The following is a 16157-nucleotide window of genomic DNA, read 5'->3' as shown; positions in this document are numbered from 1 at the left end:
GGGCTTTGTCTGGGGCACGGTGGGTCAATTTGGGTCTGCTGGGATTCGGCAAAGAGGAACTGGGTTTGACTGTGGTCATATCCAAAAGATGGGGGCTGGGGGCTGAGGGAAGGGTGCAGTCTCCAGTTTGTTTGTTAGGTTTATTTTTTCCACTACAGTCACAGTCTGCTCCTCTCTAGGCAAAATGTTTCTATTTATTTAATCTCTTTCTTGTTTCTAATCCTCTGGCCCTTCCCTGAATCTGTTGTAGTTTGTTTGAAAGCGTGGTACTCAGAACTGGAGACATACCAGAGTTGGTGTCTGATAATGCAAAACAAAACAGAATTAGTGCTTCCCATGATTGGAAATTAGACATCTGTTAATGTGGCCTAAAATTACAAAATGAATATAAAAACTGAGCAGAATTGTCCTCCTTCAATCATCTTGCAGTCTGCATGGTCACCCTTCCTCCAAGTACTTTTTAAAACAAAAAGTTGACATGACATGAATTGTCTCCATTAAAAGTATGAAATACTGCATTTGAACAGGAAATTGGTTTTAGAAATCAGTGGTGTCTATAGTAAACTGAGCATTCCGCTCTGCTGTCTGTGTGAGAGTAATAATCTGTATCAGTGGGCTTCTCAAATCTCAGTAATTTATAATGACAACCCACCAGTGAGGCCATAAAAACATGAACTGAGAGACCATCCATGGTTTGTTAATAACTTCATGAGGTTTAACCAAAATAGCACAAAAGAATTTGCAAGCTTTCAAATTATGCCCAAGGTGTTATAAAAAACAGTATGGAGAAGAAGTGAAAAGTCAAGAAATAAGGCTGAACCATTTACACATGAGATTTCCATTTTAAATATATTCTCAAGATGAAGGTTTTGAACCAAACGCAATAGACCAATGTTTCTCAACCTTGGCAACTTTAAGATGTGTGGACTTCAACTCCCAGAGTGCTGGCTGGGGAATTCTGGGAGTTGAAGTCCACACATCTTAAAGTTGCCAAGGTTGAGGAACACTGCAATAGACAATAGTAGGTGTTATTGTTGCCAGGTTATTCTTAGCATTCTGAAACAAGGAAGAGTGGTTGTTTCTCCCTTCTCCAGGTGTAAAAACACCAAGGCTCTTAGTCCTAAGCCCATCTCTTGCCAGGCTCCAATCAGGCAGAGAGAACAGAAATAAAACCCATGCGTGAGTGCCAGGGATATGAATGACCCAGGTTCAAGTCTTATCTCAGCCATGGAAATTCCTGGGTTTCTTTGGATCAGTTACTCTCTCTCAGCCTAACCTACCTCACAAGATTGTTATGGAGTCAAAGTGAAGAGAGATTGTTGTCATGTAAAGAAATCATCATGTAAAAGGAAATCTTTTATCCCCTACAAAAGCCATGGGATTCTGTCACTGTATTCTGTGAGTAACATTCCAGAACAAGAGTTTCAAAGGCTTTGTTTCCCTTTGCCTTTCAGCTATGGTGCCATGCCTCTGAAAATCTGGATGTCCCTCTATTTAAACATCTCACTGAAGTTCTCCAGTCAAGGTACAGAGGTCTGTTAAGTGGGTCAGTAATTCGAAGCATCCTGGGCTCATATGGTGGGCATACCATGGGGCTGAAAATCTAACCATGGCATCTATACATTTATATGAATACCTTTCCTTATTAAAAAAAACAGGCTTTACTACATAATTTCACATTTCAGCATATCCTTCTGCACATGCTATGGAAGCATGACGCAGTGTCCAGAGATTCCAAGAAAGTACTCCTGCTTTGTAAATGTAAAACTCTGAAGATACGTAAATGCCATTTCTTTCTTATTGAAAAACTCTCCAGGATTCTGATAATGTACTGATTTTTGTCAAAACAGCATTTACTTCCTCTGATGTGCAGCTCCAGTAATCAATAGTTTCGTTTGATTTGAACTCTCTTTGCTGGGCAACATACAGTAGAAGAGTTGAGTCGATGCAGAGCAGAAGGTGAAATGGCTGACACTGAAAATAATCTGATTTGATTGTTGGTATCTTGAGAGTTGCTAAGACAACATCAGAAGCCAAAAGTTCAGAAGTAGAATGTGATTTTGGCTATATTATCCCCAGGAAAAAAACTTTTCAATTGTCTTTTTTTTAATTATTTTTTTGTCTTTTGTAGAGGAAAGAATTCAGCCGTGACCCTCATTCAGCAGGTGCAGATGGTGCCCAAACTTTTTCTGCTCTTTGGGGACCCTGGGATCACATGCTCTCGCATCAATAGGATCTGTGTCCTCCTCTGCCATTTACTTCAGGGCCATTTCAGCATCAAAGATTTGCTCTGGTATTTTCACTCAACTCATGCGGTGTGTCAGTGAATAGAACATTTAAGGTTAAGCCAAAAGATTGTCTTCACTATACAATTTATGTTTTTCCAGTTATAAAAATGAAGACCCCTTTCGACAACTAATTTCAGCCAATTTTGCCTAACTTTAACCCTAACCCTAAATAAAATATTTTTTTTTCCTACCTTATAGTGGTGTCCAGAGAGTATGGTAAAAACAGTCAAGATGACAGCTGCAACGATGTGATTGAAAAGGTGGTTGATCATACCATTTTGGCCAGCATCTTGATTTTTTTGACCACAGTCTGTTGTTTTGCAGACAACTTTTTCCAGTTATAAAAATGAAGACCCCTTTCAACAACTCATTCAATGGCAGGGGGAAAGAGCAGAATAGCAATTTACCCATGCTAGGTCAACCCAAGAGGATCTGAGGTGGAACCATGGGCCCTGCCCCAGTGCAGCATGCCTCTTCTCTCTACAGCAGTGTTTCTCACCCTCAGCAACTTCAAGATGTGTGGACTTCAGCTCCTGGCTGGGGAATTCTGGAAGTCAAAGTCCACACTTCTTAAAGTTGCTGAGGGTGAGAAACACTGCTTTAGAACATTAGAGGAGGCTAAGCTTCTCTGTCTGACAAGCTCCTTGCTTTAGACTCATGAGTAGCACCATCTTCCTTCTTTGTGTGGCTGCAGGGAAGCATTATTAGCAATATTTATTTCTCCTGTGAGCCACATTAATTACATACCTATAAAATATTATTTTGAGGTTCCCTCTAAGAGCAATTTGGAGGTCTTCATGTTTGGAGGTCTTCATGAACTGAAGCTGTTTACTTTTTCTTGCTCAGGATTGGCTTATTCTTGGTTTACACTTTATATCCTGCATCTATTGATGAAAATCAAACCTGCTCTGATAGTGGTCCAGAATCACTTGTACGAGGTATGAAACAGCATGGTGCAGAATTTTATTTTAATGCTAAAAATATTTTAGAATATTTTTATTTACCTGTACTACAAAAATAAGGCACATTATGAGGTCATCTTTGACATCTGCAGGTGGACAAGTGATAAAACATGTATTGCAACATTGCAGTACAGACTCAAGCCCTGAAGTATTTGCATGTGATATCACAATGCAAGAATGTGACATCATGGAACACATTTCATTGCATCATGGCTTGTTTACAAGAAGTCTGCTTGTTTGCACTGTTGTTTGAAGTTACATCCAAACCTTAATTAATGGATTGCATGGTTTCTTTCTTTGGACTTTCAAGCTACTTACCACGAAATAGCGTGGGAAATTAGAGTAGCCCTGATGTCTCACCTGTGTTCTTCTTGGCATCTATAGTTGCTTAATGCTGGTACTCTATCGCTCAAGCCTGAATCTCTAGTTCTGTAACTCCTGAAGAGGTATAAGGTGGGCTGAGGGAATAGAGCATTAAAGCACCATCAAGGCAGTAGGCAATTAAGGACTTGCTGGTAATTGTCTCATAAGAAATGGGAGGGGAAGATGAATTGATGTCCTTCTGTGGTTGTGACCAACAAGGCTTGTAGGATGTTTGTGTTCTTGCCTAATAATTATCTGACATAAATTTGCACTGAGTGGAAGGTTGAGGGAAAGGGAAGAAGACTGGAACAGCAAGTATCCACATTTCAGCTCATAAGAGAGGGCAAAAAATTCTGAACACAGCAGGAGCTACAGCAGGTGCTGACCCAGGCAAGAAGACAAACACTGCACATACTTTGCTGGTCAGATGATGCTTCCCTCACTGTCCATTTTGCTTGGAGCCTTCCCTGCAGACTCCGCTAGCCAAACTTCTGCTGGCTGTCTGCCTGGGTGAAGACTGAAAGAAGAAGATGGGAGAAAAGAGAAAAAAGGAACAGCATAAAAATGCTTCTCTGCCAACCTTTTTTTTTTTCCAAACTCCTGTTTGCTATTCCTGTTCACTTGCTTGGAGTTTTAAAAAAATCTCCTCCTTGGAACCAAAATTCAAATACATAAAAAAACTTCCCAAAACTGCTTGATTCTTTTTTATTACTTGCTGCTATGCTCATTGCTGAGGTCTCAGTATATCTATCTACAAAAAAAAAAAGTTTAGCTCTATTTGGCAGGCATGGAAGGAAGACAGGAAGTTATGGTGCAGTTTAGCTACTTCGTACTTCCAGAGTTTGCCTTCAGGAACTGCTATTTAAGCTAGCATGGATAAGTGCTAGTGCTTCCTTGGGAACAGGATGGCCTTATTCTTTTTGCCTGTCTGCCCAAAGAGATATGGCAACGATTTTTCATGTGAAAGATACCTGGTGGCAAAGCAGCATAATAGGATAGCAAGACACATCTGCAACAGTAGCTCCAAAAACAGGACATCTTGGTTTTGCCACACTTGCCTCACTCATGCAATCTGTTTGCAGAGAAAAGACTTCCCTTTTGATGAAAAGGACTATTCATCTCACGGACTCCTGATGCCCAATGTGTGTTCTCTAAACCTGAGAATAAAGCCCGATTACAGAGTTTCTGTTCCTCGTAACAGACCACTTATTAGCTCTACAAGATAAAGTAAAATAGAGGCTAATCTTTAGGATATGCTTCATGAAGAAATCGACGTTTCTCATATTTGAAGTGTTTCTTATTACCAGTTCATGTGAATTATTTGCTGAGAGCTCACTTCATTTAGAATCATACATTCATTAAAAGACAAATATTCATATGTAGAATTTCATATACATTCTTTGTATTGTCTGATTTTTAGGCTTAAGTCAGACACCTGGAAGAATGGTCTGGCTTCGAAACCAGTTGTTGAGTATGCTGTTAGATGTAATACAACGAGACAAACTTCCTCTGTCCTCTGAGTAAGTAAGAACGTAGGCCAAAAGTGGGAGAAGAAGGGACTTTCCCTGTATTTCTTCTTACTCTAATACTGAACCATGATTCTGACTCACACAGTTCTCATCAAGAGCTCATGGCAGAATTGGAGTATATGCAGTCTATTTATTTATTTAAAGATTTTTAAAAAGGAAGATAAAAACTAATACAAACTAGTATAAAGTAAGGAACAGAAAAGAAGAAAGAAAGAAAGCTAAAAGTACAAGAAAGGGGAAATAAAGTAAAAGAAAAATACAGTAGAAAAGAAAGAAAAAAGCTACAAAGAAGTAGCTTCCTGTCTTTACAGCAGTTATAAGTACAATTATAAATTTACCTCTTACTCTATGGTTACAACATAACTCTTCTTTCTATAATCTATCCTGTCTAATCATCAAAACCATAAATGGTAAGTTCATTTTTTTCTGTTTCATGCAAAAAGTCCATGAGGAGTTTCCAGTCAGCAATAAATGTAGATACTGTCTTTTCTCTGATCTCAGCAAGTTCCATCATCTTCACCAACCATTGGTGAAGGGAGTGCCAAATCTTTCCACCTTTGAGCATGCAATAATCTCGCTGCAGTTAGCAGGTACAAAAACAAAGTTCTGTGACTTTTTTCCAATTGTCCATCAGTCCCAAAAGAAAAACCTCTGGTTTCAATTGTATATTAATCTTTAAAATCCTCTGAAGCAGTGTGTGTATTTGAATCCAGAATTTTCTGGCTTTTTTACACATCCACCAAACATGATAAAATGTCCCTTCTTGTTGTTCGCATTTCTAAGATAGTTGGAGTGCCTTTATACATTCTAGACAATTTCTCTGATGAGATATACCAATGGTATATAATTTTATAAAAATTCTCTAAACATCATTCTAGGCAAAACATTCATTTTTATCACAGAAGTTCTCCCCAGCAATAACAGTTGTAGTTTCTCCCACCTTAACATATCTTTTTTAATTTCGTTCTATGTCTTAACACAGTTATTTTGATATAACATACAATTCCTATTTGTCATAGTGATACCCAAATATTTTAACTTCTCAATCTTAAAACCTGTTTTATTCATCAATTCTGTTTGATCTTCTATTTTCATATTTTTTGTTAACATCTTCATCTCCTGTTTATTAATCTTGAAACCCACTAATGCACCAAATTCTTTCACCCATTAATATTTCCATTCCCTTTAAAGGATCTTCCAGAACCAACTCCAAATCATCTGCAAAAGCCCTTAATTTTTAAGCTTTTTTTAATCTTTACTCCCACAATCTCATATTGTCTTATATCTCTATTTAGTGTTTCAAGAACCAAAATAAGAGAGGAGACAGTGGCATTCCTGTCTTGTTCCTTTTTGTATCTCATAGGATTTCTTTAGATCTCCATTAACAATTATTTGTACTATCTGTGAAGTGTAAATTGATCTTACCAGTTTATAAAGTTCTCTCCAAAATTCGTATCTTCCAGAACCTTGAACAAGAAAGCCCAGTTAAAATTGTCAAAGGCCTTCTCTGCATCTAAGAAAATCAATGCAGCTTGTCTTTCGTTACATTGCTCCAGATATTCCAAAATGTCTAACACATTTCTAGCATTGTCCTTTAACTGTCTTTTAGGTAAAAACCCACATTGATCCTCATGAATAAATTCTTGCAAAATTATTTTCATTCGATCAGCTTGAATCATTGTGAACAACTTGGAGTCATTATTCAACAATGATAGCAGCCTATAGTTTCTTGTTAAAGTCAAATCTTGTCCCTCTTTAGCTTTTAGTGCTATATTGGCCTCTTCCCAACTCTCTGGCATCTTTCCTCCCTGTAGGATAGAGTTCATCATGTTTTGTAAAGGTTGTACAAGTTCATCCTCAAAACATTTATAATAAGAACCTGACAATCCATCTGGTCCAGGCAACTTTCCTGTTTTATCTTTTTTACAGCTTCAGAAACTTCCCTAATTGTTATAGGTCCATTCATAATCTGTCTCTGTTCTTCTGCAATCCTCGGTAAATTTTGTTTCTTTAGATTGTTTCTTCAGATGATCTCTGGAGAGATGTCACTTCCTTTATACAACTTAGAAAAATATTGATGAAATGCTTTTTGTATGGCCACATTGTCCATTAATACAGTATCTCCCTCTTGTAATTTCAGTATCATTTTCTTTTCTTTTTCTTTTTGTACTTTATACACTAACCACTTCCCTGGTTTATTTGCAAACTCAATTTTTTTTCCTGTACATAGTTCATTTTTATTTCCATTTCTCTTACTGATAACAAATAATTGTCCTTGTGAAAGCTTAATTTGTTGAGAAATACTTATCTTCTCAGAAATTTCTTTAATTCTTCTTCTTTTCTCTGTATTTCATCTAAAATAGCTTGTTTTTTCTCTTGACTCTTTAATTCACTATAATGTTGTATAAAATAACCTCTAATAGAAATGTACTTGCATCCCAAACCATTCTTAAACCCTTACCTAAATTATTTTCAAAAAAATATTTTAATTTTTTTTACAAACCTCCACTATTGCTTCTTTCTGTAACAACATTTCATTTAGTCTCCATCTAAAAGAATTAGAATTTCTTTTATAAAGCAAACTCACAGGATTAGGATTATTTATTTATTTTTATTATTCAAATTTCTATTACCGCCCATCTCCCCCCAGAGAGGGAGATTATGATCCAAAAAATCTTTGGTAATATCCGTACTTTATAAACCTTAGTAGCCAAGTTGTTTGAAATCCAGATTATGCCTATTCTTGAAAAGGATCTATGTCTTTCAGAAAAGTAGGTATGCTCTCTTGAATTGCCATTTTTCTGTCCCCATATATCAACCAGTCCTAAATTGTCCATCAAAGGAGTATACGCAGTCCTTTCTGAAATCTGAAGTTCACTGTGACCTGACAACTCATATTATTGTACAGATAATCCTCAGTTAACAGCCACTTGTTCAGCGACTGTTCGAAGTTACGATGGTGCTGAACAAGTGGCATTTATGAATGGTCTTCAGAGTTCCAGCTGTCCCAGCACCCCTGTGGTCATGTGATTGCAATCTGGGTGTTTGGCAACTGGCTCGTACTTAAGACAGTTGCAGCATCCCGCTGTCATGTGATCATTTGCGACCTTCCCTGCTGGCTTCTCACAAGCTAAGTCAGTGGGGAAGCTGGCAGGGAAGGTCACAAGTCACTTTGGTAAGTTGCTCATACCCTCCCCCACCCAGCAGCAGCCACCCCTGGCTCTGCTGCGCTCACGCTTGCACCATGCCTCACTGGCCACCTGCCCAGCCTCCCCCAGCTAGCAGCAGCCACCTGCCCGCTGGACTGCTTGTGAGCTGCCTGGGACTTGTGACTTCCTGCAAGCTTCCCCATTGACTTTGCTTGTGGGAAGCTGGCAGGAAGTTGCGATGAGGTCCTTGCTTAACAACCTGTGATCCTCACTTGATAATGGCAATGGTGACTGCTGGGATTACCATTGTTAAGCTATGTGGTCACATGACATTGTGCTTCACAACCACATCACTTCGTGATGGAAATTCCGGTCCCAATTACCGTTGTTAAGCAAGGACTACCTGTAATTCTCATATGGAATTACATTGAATTTGAAGTAATATGGAATTACATCTTCTACCTTCATCTAAAAAATATGCGAAGAGTTTTCCACTTCGATTTTGAATTTTGCTCTAATAATTCAGTAATATAATGAATCAAGAGAAGATATTGGCCATTTGAATGGCCCAGTAAAAGGACAGTAAAGCTTTTATCACCGCCAAAGCATAACTTCAAACCTGAGTAAACTGAGGGAAGGTGGCAAGAAGGGGTAGAGATGTTTCGATACAGACTGACCTCCTTTAAACTAATTTAATCGGCAGAAATGATACAGATGTTGATGCCCAGAAAATTGGGGGGAAATGGGAGAACAATGTTTTTGTTCCATTTTCTATTCTTAATGTTTTCTTCTCCACAGTCTATAATAAAGATAAAATAAAAAATAAATAAATTGTGTTTGGATCTTATGACAGATCCAAACAGGATTCTTATAAATTGCCCAAGGGTGTTAGAATTGGCAGTATATATTCTTTAAACAAACTAGCACATAAAGAACAAGACATTGAATTCCATCTCCCACTAGGCTCCTTTAAGCTGCAGGGAAGACTTTTCCCTTATAAAGCTGTTGAATGGAAGAAAATAGGGTTCTTCCTTGTAGCTTTGAGAGAGGAAAGAGATAGCTGAGGGAGGTAGAGGAGGAGTGATTAAGGCTGAGCACTTTCTCATGGCAAATCCCTCTCCATCCTTGATCTGTAACTGGGGAGAGCTCCTTATACCTTAATGGATTGCTTCAGAGATGTGCATTTCTCAAAATCCATTTCCACCTTGACTTGCTTCCTTTGAGTTACAATGTGCAGATGACTGGCTACATATGAGGGTGTTTTACTTATTCAGAGGAATTTACTTCTATCTAAACATGGTTAAGACTATGCTGTAACTGTATTTCTGTCATGTCTTCTGTTTGGGATATCTAAGGGGTTCTAAAAGCAAAACAGTAGCTCAGGAGCTAGTAAATATTTTAGATTTCTGTTTTTCTACTAAGTCCACCATGTACTGTAGTTACAATAAATAACATTTATGTGTTGTGTCTTTCAATCTGGTTACCCCACCACCCCCACCCCAGAATCCAAGAAGAAATGTTCCAAGCCTTGGGCCCTGACTGGTTCCTGATGTTTATGCAAAGTCATGTGCATGAAAGCACATTTGTGCTGGCAGCCAAACTATTATTCCATTTCCTGCACAACCGTACACACCTGCATAAGCTCAGAGAGGGGATGATGGCAGGCATGTGGCTGAGAAACAGCCTAGAGGGGCTGAATATTTTGGCTGGTAGGTCCTCAATGTATTTAGCCTTCATTTGGTTTGCAATAGATGCTGAATTTTGCTGTTGATCAGTGATTAGTAAGGTGGTGGGGGGAATCATTAACTTTGGTCACCTAATCAAAGATTAAGTTAGCTGGTGGGCTTGTCAGGTTGCCTGAGTTGTACATTTTAGTCTCATTCTTCAGTCTAATATTCCTTCAGAGGAGTGCTGCTTTACTAGTCAAGAGAAGGCGCTGAAGCCTGGTTGCAGAATGTCCCATTCTGAGCCTTTGCCCCTTGTGCAATATTTGAAAGTTAATTACATGAGGGAGATGTGCAGCCTGGGAGTAACATACTTCCCCTCTTCCCTTTGGTGTGTATTTCCTTCAGAGAGTATTGTGGAACTAAAGACATGAAACCTTTAGTTACCTGTACATCTGCTTTTAATATCCAAAATAGTGAGAGTGATACTGGGCTTTCTTTTTGTCATGTTCTCTGATGGGAATGGGATGTACCCCTGGAGATCCCAGTTTCTTCTGCACAATAATGGCCAAAATAGTTAGGTCAGTGGATTCCATGACCGATTGTTTCACTAACGTGATGAATTTATTAATCATTTTTAAGTCATGTGTTTGATCTGCCTTTTGTCAAAAATAATCATACCCAAGTTAGAAGGAGAACTAGCAGTCCAGCTCAGATGCCCAAAGTATTGGGAATTGTGTACTCATATCACCTTCGCTTTCCTCTTTGGGCTTGATCTTTAATGCTTCAGTTTTAATCTGATTTCTGATGCTGAATCAGAAATAGAGAAACGTGCTTTCAGTGTCTTATTCGCTGCCCAATATTGTGAACCACAATTTAATTCTGGTTATTTGGTTAATAAAGCAACATTAAGACATTGCTTTTATTTCAGGTATAATGGGAGACTGTAATGTAGGTAGAAATGTTTAAAAGAGCAAAGTTAACATGGAAAGGGAAGAGGATGCAGTTGGGTGTGGGGAGCATATCCAGCCCGTAGATCAAGCTCCCATTTATTCAGTCAGAGAAGGTACATTCAAAAAGCCTACAGCTTGCTGCAACCCACATGGCAGGCTTCTGTCACACAGACCAGAATACGAGAATTACAATGAAGGAGATCCCACATAATCTAGTCTAGCTGCTGCCCCCATGTAGAAGCTTCTCTGCTGAAACCAACCTTGACAGATGGCTGTACTGTATAGCCTTTCCTTGGGTAAATAAGTTAGAGAAGACAGTGTATTCCCTTGCTAATTTGTTGTTCTTTAATCCTGAAGATCAGTAAGTTGTCAGCCACTTCACAGAGAGCCTGAGGAAATGTCTCTTGTTCTTTGTTTTAGACAACTTAAAGAGTTCTCCCCAGTTATTTGAGTACCACCCATACCAGCTATCTGGATTAGTGGAGCTACAGTTGTTCCTGAGCAACTCTGCCTACATTCCTGAGATTTACCTTCTTCTCTCAGGACTTCTTCTGGATACACCAGTGTCTAAGTCACCAGATGAAACTAAAGTAAGCCACTGTTTTGACACAACGAAGTGTGGGAAATGGGTTTGTAGAAGCTGAAATAGTTTATTGAACAAAGCCAAAGAATAGCAACTTTAACTTTGAGTATACTGTAGAAAGGAAATATTCACAGAAAAGGCAACAGAACAAGAAATGGCAATATTCAATAGAGGAATGTGAATACAGAACAGAATCTCATGTTCCTTAGCTGCTGTTCCTTTAGAGAGCCAATCCATCAGAGACCACAGCAGATGTTCCCCAGATTATACCAGCTAGAATGTAGCACCTTTCTTGGGAATCAGATCTATGCTGAAGCTCATTTTTGAGAAGGGTTTCAAAACTTACATTGCATACTATTACAATTATTACGATTATTCACACTCCTGATCAAGTACATGTACTGTTTATACCTCATGCCTATCAGCTATCAAAACTTTAAGTGAAACAGGACCAGCTCATTCATTAACTTCACATTATCGGTGGTTGATCTGGCAGAGCACTTCTCAAAGAGAGAACTCTTGAGCTAGGCTGCATCAAGAGATGAGAAAACAGCTAGCTAAGAGAAATAGCTGGGACTGGAGCCAAGGCATGCAAAGCACAAGAATATTGGAAAGCTTAGAGTTAAAAAAGGGTCACCATATTGCCAATATAATAGTTTTTTGCAATAGTACCACAGTCACCTAAAAACAAATTGGAAATAGTTCTGAGATTGGTCAGAGAGATGAGGATGCTGCTGTTGCAACAGTCCTCCCAGCTGTATGGCAGTATCTCTTCTGATGCTACTTGATTTCATTGTGGGAGTAAGCCCAGACTGTTTGTTCTTGGCAATTTCAACTTATTCTCCTTTGGGTTGCAGATGGCTTGGGAGTTTACATGACAGCTGTGGGCTTGCCCCAGGTTGTTGACCTGATCCACATAGTTGGCCACGACTTAGCATTTACCTCAGAGTAGATGAGACAGGATCTGGTCCTGGGTTATATTTCCATTAGCCCTTTGTCATGGTCAGATTGTCTCCTTGTGACTGTGGGATTAACTCCAGGGAGGATGGGCTTATTCAGGTGGCCCACTCCAAGTCTCCTGAGGTAGCTCCTGAAGGTTTTCAGACATCACTTGGGGAATTCCTCAGCAACATGAGGAGCAGCTTTGTTGAACTCCTTGTAACTTCTTACATATAGAGGCAAACAGGGCACTAGACAGGTTTCTTCTGAGCAGCCTCAGGAATCCTTCCCATCAATACAGGGTGGCTTTTTAGTACATCTCAAGGAAGTAGACATATTCTTTGTTATGTAGCTCCACAATCTGTGGACTGTCTCTCCTGGAAGATTAAAGTAGCCAGGGAAGGAATAGAAATCTAGATCTAGGCTATAATCAAAGAAACCAAAATGTGACTTCATGACTTCTTATATCACTGTCTTGTGGGGAGTTTGAAGAGAAAGTAGTAGGTGACAGCTTTGAAAGACAATTATTTTGGATCTATGGCAGTCAGGTTCAAACACAGGCATGGGACCAAAACTTCACAGGTTGTTCTCATGGATGACATGTGGCAGGACTTGGAGGGAGGGAGTGCTGACTTCCTCATTCTGCTAGATTTCATGACATTCTTCAGTACTGTTGCCCAAACATCTTCCTGGGCAGCCTGCAAGGTTTGGTAGTCAAAGGGACTGAAGTATACTGTAGTGGTTCTGTTCCTTTCCAAGTGACTTGGTCACTGTTCTCTGCAGGGGAGGACTAGAACCAATGGGTTGAGACCACAGGGAAGTAGATCAGGCTAGATATTAGGAGGAATTTCTTGATAGTGAGAGATGTTAACCAGTAGAATTAGGTTGCCTCAAGAAGTCATACATTCCTCTTCATAAGAGGTCTTCAAACAGAGGCTGGATAGCCATTTGTTCGTAGGGCTTTAGCAAATCCTGTGCTGAAGGATTTAGTGAGGTCTATGATTCTATGCTATGCAATCCACTGAATAAGACTTTCTAAAATTATTTCTTCAATTTGGGAATATACAGCTTATTGCAGCTTTCAGTTTCATTAGTTGATTTATATATTTCATCCACAGCTAGTTACCAACCTGCATGTGCCTATTGATAAAAGTGCACAAAACCTATTTTTTTGTACATTCAGGTACATCTAGTTTGTGTGATGTGGTAAAAGGTCCCCTGTGCAAGCACCAAATCATGTCTGACCCTCTGGGGGGATGCTGCTTTCGCGACGTTTTCTTGGCAGACTATAGCAGGGTGGTTTGCCATTGCCTTTCCCAGTTGTCGCCTTCTCCAGCAAGCTGGGTGCTCATTTTACTGACCTCGGAAGGATGGAAGGCTGAGTCAACCTGAGCTGGCTACCCGAGAATCCAGCTTCCGCTGGGATCGAACTCGGGTTGTGGGAAGAATATTGGTTGCAATACTGCCGCCTACCACTCTGCACTACACGAGGCTACATCTAGTTTACTTCTTTACAAATATACAAATTCTTGCAAGTAAGCATCACAGAAAAAGAATACTGATATAAGAAGTCATACTGTCACATGTTGGTTTCTTTGATTTTTCAAGAATTTATAAATGAATACTTTTCATTAACACAAAGAAACTTAAGGAACAACAAATTGAGCAACCCATCATGTTTTGTATTCTGGCTATCCACATCAAAGGAGTTTTTGTCAAAAGGACAAAATGTGTTAATCATGATGCAAGTTTGGCTCCTTATTTACTTCTTCTCGTGTCAAAAGAATTTGCATTGCAATGTCTTGATTCATATTCCTTCATTTGTCCCTCCTCTGCGGATGCCCATATTTTGAATAGAATTTAGAAGTAAAAATCACGTTGAAATCTGAAGTAATTCTGATGACAATTTTGGAAGTATCCTTTTTTTAGAATTCTAGATTTCCTCATACTTACCAAAGAACACAGGCCTAACTGTTTCAAGAGAAGCAGTCCAGACATCCTGCATATTTAGTAGTGTTGTAAAGCTTATACTCTGGGACGCTGAAGTAGATTCTCTTTCTGTGGTTTCACAATATGCCCATTTTTCAGGCAGGTTTGAATGCAATGTTACAGTGGCTGCTATGCAACCATCATACAGAGACTGTAGTCAAAGTAGGCTTGTGTCCAGAAGCAGCAGTCCTGTTGCTGGAGATGGTAACATCCCTAATGAAGCAGGTAAGTGCTGTCCTGGGTATGTTGCAGGATAGAGTTTGGTGGGGAGCAACTGAGGGGTAAAGCAGTCCTAGCAGCTTATTCATCTTTATTTACATAAATCTGAGCTCAGATTCTTCTGAAGATTCAGTACCACAAGGGCAAAAGAAAAGGAAAGGGGGAAAAAACCTAAAACAATATGCTGGTAGACAGGAAATCTGGTCAGCTGGATTATTTTTGGACATAGAAATTATCCTCCTTGACTCTCAAACCTGGGCTTCTGCAGTATGGAATATGTTTGTATATGGGCACATTTGTGTAAGACGCCAATCTCTGTTTGCCAACCAGATATCAATTATATGCAGTATTTATTCATAATGAAATAACTGTATGGGCAAGATATCTTATTTGGAACTGATCTACTATTTAGCAGCAGCCAAAGTTGCTAAGGCAGTTAGGGACCACTTAGTAGACCAGCTAAAAGACAGAAAAAGTGTGAGATGTTGATCATTCTTTTCCCCCAGAATATCTCCACTTGTTCACAACAGCACTAATAGGAGCCACCTCACCTCTCAGTTCCCCCAATTATACAGCATCTCCAAGGCAATTTGAAGCAGACAGATTTCCTCCCTAAAAATCTTAGGCCCACCAATATGGTGGAACCTCTGGAGTACCAGAATGTCCCTGTTGCTGCTGGAGTATGGACGTCTTCAGCACAGTAGCAGTGAGAAGCAGGGGGCAGGTAAAGCAAAACTTTCCATCTCAATGGCGCATTCAGGGAAAACCACACTGAACCACCCAAAACATTTTGTGTCCTGAAACTAGAAATATCCTGCCAAGATTTTGATGGGTAATCCACAGTGCAAGAATTACAGGGTCAGAACCCTTTGATAAGAAAAAAATAGATTCTCTGACTGGAAATCTGCTGACTTCAGTCACCTTGTTTCTTCTACCCTTAAGGAGTTAGTGATATGCTCCCTCCCTCAAGAAATAATTGCTGGACCCAAAGCTGTTGGGTGATTTCTGACCAGTCACCTTCCCTTTTGCAGAAAGGTTTATCAGTTAGGTTTCAGTCCTTGACGTATTAATGAGATGGCATTTGATCACACTTGTGGATAACTTCTGGCAGGCCCAGGATAGAGGTGGTGCATCCATCCTAGCCATTCTTGATCTTTTGGCGGTTTTGATACCATTGAGTATGATATCCTTATGGACCAGCTCTTTATGTGTAGAAGGCATAGAGAATGGCCTTGAGGGACAGGAGGAAGAGCTGCTGCTGAGACACTGGTCAGATAACAGAAACCTGAGTCCATATAATGTAATATATGCAACGTTGCAGACAAGCCCCTTGCTAGTTCACACAAATATAAAGGGTGGGAGGGGAGAGCCACATTCAGACTTGCAAGATTCTGTTACTATAACTTTACAATAAAAATAATATTGGACTACATGACTTTGGTTTCCTAGTCTGGTCTGCCTTGAAGGGCTGACAGCATACCATGAACAGCACTACTTCATGAGCTGTGCTGGTTACCAG

At 39.5% G+C, this 16157-nt stretch overlaps 1 protein-coding gene across 1 annotated transcript in view; it reads left to right on the top strand.

Annotated features, from left to right (window-relative positions):
* WDFY4 (WDFY family member 4) overlaps window positions 1-16157 on the top strand; it is a 195260-nt gene that overhangs the window by 60948 nt on the left and 118155 nt on the right. The window contains exons 24-30 of the mRNA XM_063304372.1: window positions 1455-1525; window positions 2132-2293; window positions 3135-3226; window positions 5034-5133; window positions 9795-10000; window positions 11329-11498; window positions 14519-14644. Coding sequence (XP_063160442.1) covers window positions 1455-1525; window positions 2132-2293; window positions 3135-3226; window positions 5034-5133; window positions 9795-10000; window positions 11329-11498; window positions 14519-14644 — 927 coding nt within the window. The remainder of the gene's footprint in view (window positions 1-1454; window positions 1526-2131; window positions 2294-3134; window positions 3227-5033; window positions 5134-9794; window positions 10001-11328; window positions 11499-14518; window positions 14645-16157) is intronic.

The sequence above is a fragment of the Candoia aspera genome, chromosome 5 (genome assembly GCF_035149785.1).
Source record: "Candoia aspera isolate rCanAsp1 chromosome 5, rCanAsp1.hap2, whole genome shotgun sequence".
NCBI lineage: Eukaryota > Metazoa > Chordata > Lepidosauria > Squamata > Boidae > Candoia > Candoia aspera.
The sequence above is the reverse complement of the archived record's forward strand: the minus strand, read 5'-3'. Positions and strand labels throughout refer to the sequence as shown.